At 33.5% G+C, this 16,612-nt stretch overlaps 1 protein-coding gene across 1 annotated transcript; it reads right to left on the bottom strand.

The window, feature by feature from the left end:
* Positions 1-2,343: 2,343 nt before the first annotated feature.
* LOC148307780 (uncharacterized) lies at positions 2,344-10,864 on the bottom strand. The gene is made up of 2 exons (XM_088262870.1): positions 10,389-10,864; positions 2,344-9,137 (listed from the first exon to the last, which is right to left on the bottom strand). Exons 1-2 carry the CDS (start codon positions 10,851-10,853, stop codon positions 2,355-2,357), a joined length of 7,248 nt encoding a protein of 2,415 aa, XP_088118996.1. The 5' UTR covers positions 10,854-10,864; the 3' UTR covers positions 2,344-2,354.
* Positions 10,865-16,612: the final 5,748 nt, after the last annotated feature.

Genomic DNA, 16,612 nt, shown 5'->3' with positions numbered 1-16,612 from the left:
AACAGGGTCCAAAGAAATGTTATCCATTCCGCTTTTGATGAGGGCACATCTATGGTATTTATTGTTTCGGCATTTACATGATTAAATTATGAATAAAACACTTGTTTTTTGCCACATGAGTTTATACTGTTTAAAGTGTCGGGTTGTGGTCCCGTGGTTAGTGTCGCGGAAGTCAGAGTTTTTCGGTTCAAACCCATTCTACAACAATTTGATACCTATTTCTAATAATAGGCCGCTTAGGCTCAAAGAAATAGTATGAAATTGAAATATTTGTGGAAATAATAAAAACACAAATATTTCTCTTTTTTTAAATAAAATATAATGTTACGAGCAGTGTTGGAAGCTACAGATGCTTCCATCTACGGGTTTAAATATAAATTTTACCAAAGTGTACTATTTTAAAGGAATAATCTGAACAAACATGTTGATTAATTTCAAATAAAAATTAAAACTTAAATTTAATGGTTTTTTGGTACGTTTTGAAACACAACTACCCAAATCAATATTCCGTCTACATACCTAACATTAATCTTTGGAAATTGGACTCAAAATGCTCACGATGATATATTTTTCACGAATTTGAAAGTGAAGGCTAATAGCCCTGAATGTCGTTTCAAAAATGCAACGCCATGTCTCGAATTGGAAAAATGAAGTTTTTTTCTTCATTCTTTACCCACAGGGCACAACGTTGTAGTATAATAAATTTGTGGTTTAAACTTTATAAACGTTTTCAAGTAAATTATATTTATATTTCCATTTATTTATATATATATATATATATATATATATATATATATATATATATATATATATATATATATATATATATTTCGTCAGAAAATTTTCCTTATTTCTAAAATACGAAAATAATATCAAAAAGTTTTTTCATGTATGTTAAACGAAAACTAAGAACTTCTTAGGTAAGGGAATGTACCGGGAGCTTTCAAAAGCTTTACAGCAGCCGATGTCACTCAGCAGTTTTATTGATTAAGATTTTTGTACTTTCAATATTTTATATTTAGATAAATTGTTATTTTATCGATTCCCTTTTTTTATATTCTCATTAATTAACAAACATCGTTTATTGAAACTTGTAAATAAAAATGTTTACTCTCTTTTCCATTTAAATATACTGAGCCACGGCAACGAGGCCAGGTACAGCATATAGTACATTAAATTAAAAATGTTTTCTTATAAAATAAACTGCAAATTAACTTGAACTTACTGTAGATTTGTTGTCTCTATATTGTTAAAGACAATATCCTGACAGAATCTGTTTGTTTAATTGATAATTTATAAATTATTTGTAATAAGTAATAATTAATAATAATCAATTAATCATAATTAATATTCTTTATTACATTTTTGGTCCAACACAATTACACACATGGTCGATAAAAGCAATTAATTTTTTACAATAAAATTTCATGCATTGTTGTTATTTCATCACAATCGAGTACAAATTGGCAAATATAATTTCACAATGCGTTTAATTAAAAGTTCAATCTGAATCACAATGCTCATATTGCTTGAAAATTATTTCCCGATTCGGAAATATATCGCTTTTAAAATAATTAAATGAATTTTAATCAGTGTTCAATCGTGTGCTATACAAAAGTTACAATTAACTTCCAAACAAATAATTGATACATTGTTACATGAAATAAAGGTATGAAAAACAATATTGTACATACGACTATACTTAAACGCTGGAATAAAATCCTTAGAACGATATCTGAGTCTCAACAAAGACAAAGCATATTTTTGTACGATGTTAATATGGATGTTTGGGCAATTAGCAAGGCTTACTACCTGGCATTAGATAGCTTAAGTGACACTCTTCAGACGTTGTTACACTTTCCGCAGGGGTAGGCAGAAAGAATAGAGCGCCATACCGCTCTGTCTTTGCAAACATTATTCACCTCTTCAACATTGATGCATCTCTTCATATATACCCGCCGATTATTTCTGCTCCTGACTTGATCACTTTTAAGTATTTAAAATACTCGATCATGCCAAGTTTTCCTCGGTTTTTCTCTGCTTCTGTCACCAATCAAATCCATCTCATAAAGTTGTTTTTGTCTCATTTGATTCACATGCTAAAACCATCTCAACATACCTTTTTTATATGATTGATAAAGCTTGTCTAATCTCAGTCTTGCATTTTTTCCTTATATCACCATTCGAACATCTATCATACATGATTTTGCCGCACTGAGAGATCGCATTGCGACTGCATTCAGTCTCCTTCGTCCTTCTTTTCCCAACTCCATGCTTCACATCCAAACATTAAGATTATGACATTATATGCAATAAATTATTAATAAAAACACGAAATAAAAATCCATATGTCTTTATTCATTAAAAAAATTATCAAACACGAAATAATAATAACGTATAAAAAATTGGCAACACTTGCCCCAAGAGGGTTTCTCCGCTACGAGATCATTATTCCTGGTATCTCCAAGGGCAAGTGCTGTCTGTTGAGTTCTTGCTTCATCCGTTCTTATTTTAGTAGAAGGATCTGGTTTGCTAAGAGCAAATGTGGATAGTGATGTTATTTTTTCTGTTGCTGGTTCAGTAATGGCATTTGGTTCAGTGAGAAGAAATATTGATGAAATTTTATTGGTTGTTGATTCAGTTAGGGCATCTGCAGGGTTTTCTATGTTTTGAGGTATAGACTCGATAGTAATATCGGGTTTGATAAGAGATGTTGATGGTGATGCCATTTTATTAGTTGTTGGTCTAATTGTTGTTTTTGGTACATAAATAGGTGTTGATATTAACGTTTTGGTTGATGATTCAGTAGTGGTATCTTGATTACTAAGCGTGGATGTTGATGGTTTTTTTGTCATTTTGGTAGTTTTAGAAGTGAAATCTAGAGTGAAAGGTGTTGTTTTTATTTTGGTTGGTGATTCAATAGTTGTTTGTGGTTTATTATTATCTGGTTTAAATGTCGTTTGGGTTGTTGATTCATTTGATATATTCGGTTCACTAAGAATAGGTACTTGTGCTGATGTCACGATTTTAATTTCGGATTCAGAAGCAGTATCTTTATTACTAAGGGCAGATATTGATGGTGACGTCATTATCTTGGTTGTTAATTTAGTCGTAGTACCTAGTTCAGTAAAAATAGGTACTGCTGCTGATGTTTTAACTTTGGTTGTTGATTTAGCAGTAGAATATATTTCACCAAAAGCAAATGTTGAAGATGATGTTACTTTTTGGATTGCTGATTCAGGTTTGGTATTTTGTTCAGTAAAAATTGGCACAGATGCTGCCGTTATTATTTTAAATGTTTCTGTTTTAGTATAGGCAGATGTTGCTGGAATAGTTTTTATTTTGGTTGTTGATCTAGCAGTAGAAGTTGATGGCGCTGATACTATTTTATTGGTGATTTTTTCGGTGGTTTCTGGTTCATTAAGAACAGATGTTGAAAATGTCGTAGTATCTGGTTTAGTAAGAATATAAACTGGTGCTGATTCTATTACGTTGGTGATTGCTTCAATGTTTTGTGTTTCACTAATGGCAGATGTTGTTGAAAATGTTACTATTTTGGTTGTTGGTTCTGTCGTAGTACCTGGTTCAGGAAAAATCGGTACTATTGCTAATTCTTTTATGTTGGTGATTTTTTCAGTGTTTTCTACTTCACTTTTCACGTTGACGGTTGATTCATGTGTTGATTCACGAGTAGTATATAAATCACTTTGAGCAGATGTTGATGGCAATGTTACTTTTTGGGTTGTTGATTCAATATTAGTATCTGGTTCAGTAAGAATGGGTACTGTTGCTGATTTCATTATGTGGGTAACTGTATCAGTGTTTCCTGGTTCACTAATGGCAGATGTTGTTGAAAATGCTACTATTTTTGTTGTTAGTTCTGGCGTAGTATCTGGTTCAGGAAAAATCGGTGCTGTTGCTAACTCTATTATGTTGGTGATTTTTTCAGTGTTTACTAGTTCACTAAAGGCAGACGTAGTTGAAAATGTTACTATTTTGGTTGTTGGTTCTATCGTAGTATGTGGTTCAGTAACAAAAAGTTCTGGAGATGATGTAATTATTTTGGTTGTTGATTCTGCAGTGATATCTGACTCCATTAGAAAAGATGTTGATTGGGATGTCATAATTTTGGTTGTCGATTCACTAGTAGTATCTAAATTACTTAGATCAGATTTTGATGGAAATTTTACTTTTTGAGTTGTTGGTTCAGTATTAATATCTGGTTCAGTAGAAAAAGGTATTTGTACCGATGCGCTTATTTTGGTGGTTGATTGAGTAGTTTCTGGTTCAATAAGGGCAGACATTATTGGTAATGTAATAATATTGGTTGATGATTCAATGGTTGTATCTGATTCAGTAAGAGAAGGTACAAGTGCTGGTGTTATTAATTTGGTCGTAAGATCAATAGTAGTGCCTTGTTCACTAATGGCAGATGTTGTTGGTAAAATAATTATTTTGGCTGTTGATTCAGTAATAGTATCTGGTTCAATAGTATAAGGTTCTGATGATGTTATTTTTTCGATTGTTGATTCTATAGTGATATCTGGTCCACTGGGAAGAGATGTTGATGAGGATGTCATTATTTTATTTGTTGATTCAGTCAAAGAAAACTCACTTAAAGAAGTTGCTGGTAGTGATGTTATTATTTGGGAAGTTGATTCAGCGGTAGAAACGAGTTCACTTAAAGAAGATGTTGCTTGTGATGTGACTTTTTGGGTAGTTGATTCAGTAGTGGTAACTAGTTCACTAAAAGTAGATGTTGCTGGTGATGTGACTTTTTGGGTACTTGATTCAGTAGTAGCATCTGGCTCACTGATAGAAGAAATTGGAAGTGTTGTTACTTGTTGGGTACTTGATTCAGTAGTGATATCTAGTTCACTAAAAGTAGATGTTACTGGTGATGTGACTTTTTGGGTACTTGATTCAGTGGTAGTATCTGGTTCACTGATAGAAGAAATTGGAGGTGATGTTACTTTTTGGGTACTTGGTTCAGTAGTAGTATCTGGTTCACTAAAAGTAGATGTTGCTGGTGATGTGACTTTTTGGGTACTTGATTCAGTAGTAGTATCTGGTTCCCTTATAGAAGGAATTGGAGGTGATGATACTTTTTGGGTACTTGATTCAGTAGTGGTAACTAGTTCACTAAAAGTAGATGTTGCTTTTGATGTGACTTTTTGGGTACTTGATTCAGTGGTAGTATCTGGTTCACTGATAGAAGATATTGGAGGTGTTGTTACTTTTTGGGTACTTAATTCAGTAGTAGTATCTGGTTCACTAAAAGTAGATGTTGCTGGTGATGTGACTTTTTGGGTACTTGATTCAGTAGTAGTATCTGGTTCCCTTATAGAAGGAATTGGAGGTGATGTTACTTTTTGGGTACTTGATTCAGTAGTGGTAACTAGTTCACTAAAAGTAGATGTTGCTGGTGATGTGACTTTTTGGGTACTTGATTCAGCAGTAGTATCTGGTTCACTCATAGAAGAAATTGGAGGTGATGTTACTTTTTGGGTACTTGATTCAGTAGTGGTATCTAGTTCACTAAAAGTAGATGTTGATGGAGATGTGATTTTTTGGGTACTTGATTCAGTAGTAGTATCTGGTTCCCTTATAGAAGGAATTGGAGGTGATGTTACTTTTTGGGTACTTGATTCAGTAGTGGTAACTAGTTCACTAAAAGTAGATGTTGCTGGTGATGTGACTTTTTGGGTACTTGATTCAGTAGTAGTATCTGGTTCACTGATAAAAGATATTGGAGGTGATGTGACTTTTTGGGTACTTGATTCAGTAGTGGTATCTAATTCACTAAAAGTAGATGTTGCTGGTGATGTGACTTTTTGGGTACTTGATTCAGTAGTAGTATCTGGTTCACTGATAGAAGATATTGGAGGTGATGTGACTTTTTGGGTACTTGATTCAGTAGTGGTATCTAATTCACTAAAAGTAGATGTTGCTGGTGATGTGACTTTTCGGGTACTTGATTCAGTAGTAGTATCTGGTTCACTGATAGAAGATATTGGAGGTGATGTTACTTTTTGGGTAGTTGATTCAGTAATGGTATCTAGTTCACTTAAAGATGTTGATTTTTGGGTCATTGATTCAGTTGTAGTATATGGTTCACTAAAAGAAACTGTTGCTGGTGGTGTGACTTTTTGGGTACTTGATTCAGTGGTGATATAGAATTCACTTAAAGAAGATGTTACTGTTAATGTTACTTTTTGGGTCGGTGATTCAGTAGTGGTATCTGGACCAGTAAATGAATATGGTGATGGTGATATTACTATTTGGGTAGTTGATTTAGTGATAATATCTGGTTCAGTACGGGCTGTTGATCTAGCAGTGGTATTTAGTTCGCTGAAAGCAGATGTTGATTGTGATATTTTTATTTTGGTTGTTAATTTGGTAGTGGTATCTGAAGTTGGTAGTATTGTTGCTCTCTCGGTTGTTGTTTCATCATAAGCATCGAACTCATCATAGTCTATCAACTCATCAGGATATTCATGTGCCGATGGAGCTTCTAGATTTGTCATTTTTTGTTCATTAACATCAAAATGAAAATCGCTATCAAATGAGGGTTTTGTTGGTAATGTTTTCATTTTGGTTGTTGATTTGGTAGTGGTATCTGAAGTTGGTAGTATTGTTACTCTCTCGGTTGTTGTTTCATCAGAAGTGTCGAACTCATCATCGTTCATCGAATCATCAGGATATTCATGTGGCAATGGAGCTTCTTGATTTGGAATTTTTGGTTCAGTAGTATCAAAATTAAAATCCTTTTGAAATGAATATTTTGATGTTGATGTTATTGTTTTGGTGGTTAATTTTGAAGTTTCGTCTGGTGATGCTATTATTTTTGAAGTTAATTTAGTAGTTTTGTCTGGTTTACTAAGAGTAGATGTTGTTTGTACTGATATTATTTTGGTAGTTGATTCAGTAGTGGTATCAGAAGATGATGGTTTTGTTACTCTCTCGGTTGTTGATACATCGGAAATATCTAGCTCATATTCGTACATTGTATCATCAGGATATTCATGTGGCAACGGAATATCTAAATTTGTCATTTTTGCTTCATTCATATCAAAATGAAAATCCTTATTTAATGATGGTTTTGCTGGTGTTATTAATTTGGTTGTAAATTTAGTACTTACGTCTGATTCACTTAGGGTAGACGTTAATGGTGATGTCATTATTTTGGATGTTGATTCAGTAGTAGTATCGAAAGTTTTTGGTATTGTTATACTCTTGGCTGTTGATTTATCGGGGGTATCTAGCTCTTCAAAGTACAGAGTATCATCGGGATATTCATTTGGCGATGGAGCTTCTAGATTTGTCATTTTTGCTTCATTCATATCGAAATGAAAATCCTTATTTAAAGATGGTTTTGCTGGTGTTATTAATTTGGTTGTAAATTTAGTAGTTACGTCTGATTCACTTAGGGTAGACGTTAATGGTGATGTCATTATTTTGGTTGTTGATTCAGTAGTAGTATCGACAGTTGTTGGTATTGTTATACTCTTGGCTGTTGATTTATCGGGGGTATCTAGCTCTTCAAAGTACAAAGTATCATCGGGATATTCATTTGGCGATGGAGCTTCTAGATTTGTCATTTTTGCTTCATTCATATCGAAATGAAAATCCTTATTTAAAGATGGTTTTGCTGGTGTTATTAATTTGGTTGTAAATTTAGTAGTTACGTCTGATTCACTTAGGGTAGACGTTAATGGTGATGTCATTATTTTGGATGTTGATTCAGTAGTAGTATCGACAGTTGTTGGTATTGTTATACTCTTGGCTGTTGATTTATCGGGGGTATCTAGCTCTTCAAAGTACAAAGTATCATCGGGATATTCATTTGGCGATGGAGCTTCTAGATTTGTCATTTTTGCTTCATTCATATCGAAATGAAAATCCTTATTTAAAGATGGTTTTGCTGGTGTTATTAATTTGGTTGTAAATTTAGTAGTTACGTCTGATTCACTTAGGGTAGATGTTAATGGTGATGTCATTATTTTGGTTGTTGATTCAGCAGTGGTATCCGAAGTTGATGGTATTGTCATACTCTTGGCTGTTGATTCATCGGGGGTATCTAGCTCATCATGGAACAATGTATCATCAAGATATTCATTTGGTAATGGAGTTTCTAGATTTGTCATTTTTGGTTCTTTCGTATCAAAAGAAAAATCATTTTTAAATGAAGATTTTGATGGTGATGTTAGTATTTGGGTTGTTAATTTAGTAGTATTGTCTGGTAATGTTATTATTTGGGTTTTTAATGTAGTAGTTTTGTCTGGTGATGCTATTATTTTGGTTGTTGATTCAGTAGTGGCATCAAAAGATGATGGTATTGTTACTCTCTCGGTTGTTGATACATCGGAGATATCTAGCTCATATTCGTACATCATATCATCAGGATAATCATGTGGCAATGGAACATCTAAATTTGTCATTTTTGCTTCATTCATATCGAAATGAAATTCCTTATTTAGTGATGGTTTTGGTGGTGTTATTATTCTGGTTCTAAATTTAGTAGTTACGTCTAATTTATTTAGGGTAGACGTTAATGGTGATATCATTATTTTGGATGTTGATTCAGTAGTAGTATCGGAAGTTGTTGGTATTGTTATACTCTTGGCTGTTGATTTATCGGGGGTATCTAGCTCATCAAAATACATTGTATCATCGGGATCTTCATTTGGCGATGGAGTTTCTAGATTTGTCATTTTGGGATCATTCATATCAAAAATCGTATCAAATCTAGATTTTGTTGCAAATTTTACATCTTTGGTTTGTTTTTCGACGTGGTGTTTACTTGACAGTAGATTTTCTAGATTTGTCATTTTTGGTACATGTGTATCGAATTGAAAATTGCCGTTTAAATTCGATTTGGTCACTGATTCACTATAATATTTATTTGATAATGGTTTTTCTTGCATTATCGTTTTTGGTAAATTTGTATTTAAATCGTGATCTAGGGCAGATGTTGGTGCTGATGTTATTTTCTTAGTTACTGATTCTGTAGATGTAGTAGGCAGTGGATCATCATGAATTGTAATTTTTATCAAATACAAGTCAAATATAACATGAGTCACGTTGACATAGGGATAATATCGACGTATCTGATGGGGATCAAATAATATTTTAACCTATAAAAAAACATAAGCAGCTGATTACTGAAATGGATAACGAACGTTTGGATAAGGTGAAAAACTAAGGTATCAGATGTGGCTCAAAAATTGCGGAACTAAAGAGGAACTGGGCAGGTCATGAGGCACGTATGTCTGAAGGTAGATGGACGAAAAAGGTGCTTGAATGGAGGCCTAGAACAGGATGCAGAAGCTGGGTAGGCTTCAGACAATATGACATTAGGAAAATAGCGGGCCTGCACTGGAAGAGAGCCCTGTCCAATAGAAAACTGTGGAAGTCCAAAAGGGAGGCCTTCGTTCAATACTGGACACAGAAGAAGATTTAGAAGATCACTGAAATGGTTGAGTGTGAAATGAGATGTCAGGATATTTTCTGCAAATGCCTTGGCACTGTTCCGTATGTCGCTCACTCTTTTCAACAACGTCATATATCAAAAATCGTCAATTTTCATTTGTGCATGTTTTCGGAATGCCCAGAAAATGTACCTACTGTATCTCAGCAAAAGCGGCTTATTTTAAACTTAATATCTACCCGCTTCAGGACAGAAAGTGTTGTTTTTGCATTTTGAAGAAAAGTTATTGTTATTTTTTTTTAATGTTATAAATATTTTTCAAATGGAGAAAAAACATTCAAGTTTTACCTAAAAAGAATTATTGCACAGTAAAAAGTTCAATAAGTGGCTTAATATTAATTTTTAAAACATTGTACTATATTTTTAAACATTAAAAACGTTCTCCTGAAAAATCAAGTTTTTTTTATTTATTTTTAATTAATGTTTTACTTAGTAAATACCACTATTTCTTAAAATCTACTGTGACACGTGTTTCGATGCATTCCGCATCATTTTCAAACGCAGTATGGACATACGGTGTTTGAAAATGATGCGGAATGCATCGAAACACGTGTCACAGTAGATTTTCAAGAAATAGTAGTATTTACTAAGTAAAACATTAATTAAAAATGGATAGATTTTACCACAAAGTGACTGCCGAATCAATGGATGATTTTTTTTTTATTTATGACGTTCTTGAAAGGAGTGAGCGATGTGTCTACTGTGGTAGTCGGGGTTGTGGAGGCGTCTGTGAACCGTCCAACAACAGGTTAGAATGGACCAAGATTACCTCATACAGTTTACCTCATGATGGAATGATTATTCCGAAATCGGTAGTCATGAAGTAGTGTTTTAAGTAGTATTACACAAAATGAACGATGACGAGTGTTTAATTTAGTGAGTCAGTTAGTATACTCACTTTGAAATTCGGATCGGCATACAAATTAACACATGTAACTTTGACAGGTTGGCCCGTGAGATCTGAACATATTCCGCCACCTGTAGTTCTGACATCGCGTTCTTTGCCCATCCAGTACAAGCCGTGACTAGTCTCGGACAGGTATACCACGAATATATAGTCGCCACTGAATGGTAAGTTGTCTATGTCGACCCTCACTCTCATGGGTTGGCGGAAACCAGTGCCAACTTGACCCGTCGAGACGCAACCTTTACTCTCACTATCGGAAGAAGTGTCCACGATAATGATCAAATATTCTTGACCTTCGGAATGCTCGATTAGTGTACAATCACAAGTACATTCTGGATCTTCTAAATCCATGTCGTGAGGGAAAAGTTCTTTGGCAAATTTAACAGGAAACGAAGGTGTCACTAGATGCAAACATATCGCAGAAAACGTTAAAAACTTATTCCAATTCGACTTCATTTTAAATAAAATTATCATTACAATACATAAATCATAATATTATTTGTATATTATGATTATAAACGTCTGAAAAGTAAATATTATCAAATACAACAACTGAATAGAAAAAAAATTGAATTTGGATTTTCATCGTAATGTCATTCAACAAAATCGTAAATAGGTACCTATTGAGTACGCAATCGTAGATACGTTTTTATTTATTTCATTGTAACATATTTTCACAACATTTGAGGTGTGTTTAGTCTAAATCCTTATTCACTAATTTGGGTTTTCTGTACCTACGAGTTATTTTAATTTTAATGTGAAATATTTTGTGTTTTTTTTATTATTAACAAAAAATACTTTAAATAAATATCTTTTTTTAAATACTTATAAAAAAATAACGATTTCTGTAAGTCTAAGCGGCTCATTATTAGAAATTGGTATCAAATTGTGGTAGAGTGGGTTCGAACCGAGAGACCACAACCCGACACAATTTCACTCTTAAATGTTAAATTAGATATTAAAACCTTTAGGACGGGAAATATATTATATTTCTACCCGTTCGATCGATTGATGCCTAAGGACGGGAAGGGTATTTTTACATTCTGCCTCTCCTCATTTCAAAATAGAAGGAATTACGTGTATTCAATATTTTTTATGAATATAATGTACTAATCTCTTTGTTTAGGTCATAACTATATGTACATAATTATCAAATCCCGTCGCCAGTGGTCCGCAAGCGTAAAAAATACCAGTCCGAAATGTGTTTTAACATCTCACGAAATTTGGGTATTTACAGGGCTTACGACTCAAACCACCTGTCATAGGTTGGCTTATGTTGTAAGCCCTGTAAATACCCGGACTTACGTAATATTCTTAATAATAATAATAATAAAATTGGATAACTTATATAGCGCCATTTTCGTAAAAAAATACCTCAAGGGCGCTTGAGCGCTTGGGCGCTTAAATATAATTCTTCATTATATTTAATACAAAACATATTCTATTATAAAACGTATTGTATTGTAATTCTAACTACATTCGCCTCATAAATTTGTTTTAGTATCTAACGCATGTCGACTGCATTCAGTCTACTTTCATCCTTCTTTTGCCTACTCCATGCTTCACTTCCAAACATTAGAGTTTGTACCGGAACTCGGAAGCGGTTTTTTTTATTTAAATATCATAAGATTTATGTTTTATACCTACTGTTCTAGGTAGAATTGCATTTTATAAAATGATGTAAAAACTATTGTATGTAGCTGTTATTTTATTTGATTTTCTTCTTCTAATCGATATCTTTGGCGGTCTGCCCTGATCGTCTACCATGCGTTTGGCCGTGCTGTTCTAAGTGGGGGAATCTGAATGGTTCCATTAGCTTAACATGTGCATACCATTGTCTTCTCCTTGTACATACATAATAGCAAGGTAAATAATAAATGCATCTAAAATAAGAAATAATACATCGACTTCTTAGTTGTCTTCCCCACCTAACGACGTCTTGGATCTCGCATATTTCTCTTATCCTGGTGTTCCTTATTCTATCTTGTAGGCTCTTGCCAGATATGCTCCTTAGAGTCTTCATTTCTGACACTGTTATCTAATATTATTAAATTAATTATTAAAATAATAAAAACTGATTTATCTAAATGCAGCGTTATACTTCAATTTCCCAAATTTAAAAAAAACTTATCTTATTGTTGTAATAACTCCCTGAGAGGTCGGTTGTCCAAACTTAAAACACAGTAAGGGACATTTTTTTTGTAGTATGTTTTTTGCATTTTTGGACTGAGCAGCATCTACTTAGTCCAAAAATGCAAAAAAAAACGTACTAAAAAATTTTCCCTTACTGTGTTTTGAGTTTGGACAGCCGAGGTGCATGCGTAAAACGTGTTTCAGACGTGTTTATTTTTAACTTACCTTCAACGTAACTTCACAAGCTGAAATCGATCTTCTTTACCCCATATATAGAATTGAGTGCCAATCTCTCCCTACCCCTAAAAATGAAATAATAAAAGCAACGAGTATCATCAACGAAAGAAATGGTGCTATTCTCTACGTCTTGTATTACGATGACGTGGGTGGGTCCGAATCCTTATCCCTAAATTTGGGTTTCTCCACTTTTTTTTGTTTATATCTCAATACAGATGAGGAATTTAATTTGGTTCGGTTTGTCAAACGCTCAATTTTATTTGTAAAATGTCCAACATAATTCGTCAAACGTCCAACTTGATTCAAGAGGCGTCCAATTTGATTTGTAATACTTCCAATTTGACTTTTAATACGTAAAAATTGCTTATGTACGTTCAATTGGATTGGTTAGGCGATTAATTTGGTTTCTAAGACGTCAAATTGATTTGTCAAACCCCCAATTTGATTTGTATGGCGTCTAATTTGGTTTGTAAATTGAACAATTTGATTTGCGTGGTGTCTTATTCGATTTGTAAAATGTCCAGTTAGATTTTTCCTTGCCCAATTTAATTTGTAAGGTGACCAATATGATTTTATATATGATTTGTAAAACGTCCAATTTGATTTGTAAGATAACCAATTTGATTTATCAAACGTCAAATTTGACATATCAAACTACCAATATGGTAATTTAAAAGACCAATATTAGTCAATCGTCCAATTTGATTTGTCAAGCGTCCATTTTGATCTTACAAAGTTTAATTTACTTTGAAAAACGTCAAATTTGATATATCAAACATGGTATTTGATTTGTAAAACCTTCAATTTGTTTTATAATACGTTCAATTCGATTTGTAAAACGTCCAATTCGGTAAAAATACGTCCAATTTATTTAGTAATTCGTCCAATTTGAAGTGTATTCTCTCGCCAGCGTCCAGAATAGCCCCCCGGCCCGGGCCGTGGGGAGGGGGGAGGGGGCCCGCGGAGTATCGTTGTTCGCCCTGAGTAATGAGCCCCATTAGGTTGACAAATGCTCGCAGCTCTATCAATTATTCAATTCGGATCTAATCTTCGCGCCCCCCGCTGACGTCATCTGTCACGTGCTCCAACCACTCGCCATCGACACCTTATCAGCCCTGCGATCATTACTTCGTAATAACGACGATTCGTAGCTTAGTTCAGTAGACAGAGAAAATGGAGTCGCTGGTTCAATTCCCGACATTTGCAATTTTTTTAATTACCCAACGTCCAAGTGACTCTGAAATCTAGGTACGGCTTATGCAACACCGCTTATCATGACCCTATATAAGCTTGATAAGTTTTATAGCCTATACCTATTGTGAGTGAATTTTCTCTTTAGGTTTAATGTTGCTGTAATTTCTAGGCAAAAACACTCGCTATTATCATAACGAATTTGAGAAATACTTATCTTGAAAGTTAACGTCGTATTTTTCTTATTTAGGTAGGATAGTAAGGATTCAATTCAAACCCTTATCAGCACCTCAATGGTGCATAGGGCACTGCATCATATAAACGCAGTGTTATCTTGATCGTTAACACATGAGGAAAAGGTGATTAGCCTTCCGCTTCAGGTGCCTGTCCAGGGTAATATTTAATAAGTATTAGAGTGAAAAATCACTTATATTTATTTAACCCCCCTCCTGGGAATCGAACCCGGGGCCTCCAGCCGAGCGTGCTTACCATTACACTACGGTGATATAAGTTGTTTTTTACTATAATATTTATTTAATTCCTTGGACTGGAACTTAATGCGGAGGGCTGGTGTTTGAAAATGATGCGGAATGCATCGAAACACGCGTCACAGTAGATTTAAAGAAATTGTAGTATTTACTAAGTAAAACAATAATTAAAATATATATATATATATTTATATATATATATATATATATATATATATATATATATATATATATATATATATATATATATATATATATATATATATATATATATTTCGCTAAATGACAACTGACATAATGTTACTTTAAAATAAATTTTCAAAAATATGTATTTCAAGAATATCACAAATTATGTACGAGTTTTTTTTAAATGTAATCATCTTGAATCATATTTATTTTAGCTTGCTACTATTATAATTCTACCAAGTCACGAATTTTTAACGACGAAAATCAGCTTTAATATTGTAATATTTTATTAAATATTCAGAGCGATCTCCCATTCGCTTTTATTAGTATTCTTCACGACATTCAGTAATTTGGGAGTTGCGTAATAAAAACGCATATTCTATCCCGTTTAAAAAATGCTCTCAACCCCTTGCACTTCGCCTGACGAGAATTTTAATTTACGCAATTAATACTGCTCAAGATAAAAGTCTGGAAATTTCAAAACAATGGTGTCGCAGACTACTCAGCTTTGAGAATGCTTTCCATTATATTACTACAATTTATACGTACATGGACCTTTTGGCAATATATATCATATGGCGTTGCATATGGAATATATTGCTTTTGCCAAAGTCAAATTATTTGAATATTGTTACTTAATTATAAAATTCCGCCTCCGTAGTGTAATGGTCAGCACGCTCGGCTACCGTTCTGGAGGTCCCGGGTTCGATTCCCAGGGAGGGGTCGTTTGAACGATTATCAAACGAATGATCGTTTGATAATGCCCTAACAAGGTGAAACAATTGTCACAATATAATTTTTTATGTGTTTTTGTTAATAAAATACAATTTAGTAGACTCAAAAAATCTGTGTTTGATTTAAAATTACTACATAAATTAAAATGGAGTTCTACAAATCAAACGCCAAATCAATAAATAAATTAAATTTATATGTCGAGATAACAGACTAAATTTGCAATTATACCTTTGAGTTCGCGTATCATCATCAATTTATCTAACATATGACAGAAATTTGTCTCAATATTCTTAACGACATCCTTTGATAATATCGTAATGCCTTTCCCATGCAAAACCAATCTGGCAATAACTGAAACCCTTCGATTAACTACGTGTCAGCCTACATAGTATAGTGGTCAATGCGTATGGTTCCTATGCTGAATGTCCCGAGTTCGATTCTTATGGGGGTCAAAAAAATGTAAGTATTTCACTCTTATATTAACGTGTCTATTTCACACACATTTATGTTGTGTCCGCCTCTGTAGTTTAATGTTCAACATGCTCGACTACCGTACTGGGGGTCCCGGGTTCGATTTCCAGAGGGAGGGTCAAATAAATTAAAGTGATTTTTTCATTCATTGATTCGGCAGTCACTTTGTGGTAAAATTTATACAACTTAATTATGTTTTACTTAGTAAATACCACTATTTCTTATAATCTACTATGACACGTGTTTCGATGCATTCCGCATCATACGGTGTTTGAAAATGATGCGGAATGCATCAAAACACGTGTCACAGTAGATTCTAAGAAATAGTGGTATGTACTAAAACATTAATTAAAAAAGTGATTTTTTCACTCTTATATTTAATCAATATTACCCTACGCTGGTACCTGAACCGGGGGGCTGATCACCTTTCCTTCATGTGTCAACGATCAAGATAAAACTGCACATTATATGATGCAGTACCCTTTGCACCATCGGGTGCAGAAAATGTACTTTATCCCAGAAAAAGTGGCATATTTTTAACTTAATATTTACCAGCTACAGGGTAGAAAGTGTTGTTTTTGCATTTTGAAGAAAAGGTATTGTGTAATTATATTTTTAAATATACTAAATATTTTTCAAAAGTAGAAAAAACCTCCAGGTTTTACCTAAAAAGTTCTGTTACACGGTAAAAAGTTCAATTAGTGGTTTGATATGTTATTTAATACATCATAATATATTTTTAACTTTAAAAACGATCTCCTGAAAAATCAAATG

The sequence above is a fragment of the Brachycentrus maculatus genome, unplaced genomic scaffold (genome assembly GCF_059751285.1).
Source record: "Brachycentrus maculatus isolate JH-2025_06_01 unplaced genomic scaffold, ASM5975128v1 h1tg000190l, whole genome shotgun sequence".
NCBI lineage: Eukaryota > Metazoa > Arthropoda > Insecta > Trichoptera > Brachycentridae > Brachycentrus > Brachycentrus maculatus.
This window is presented reverse-complemented; position numbering and strand designations above follow the sequence as displayed.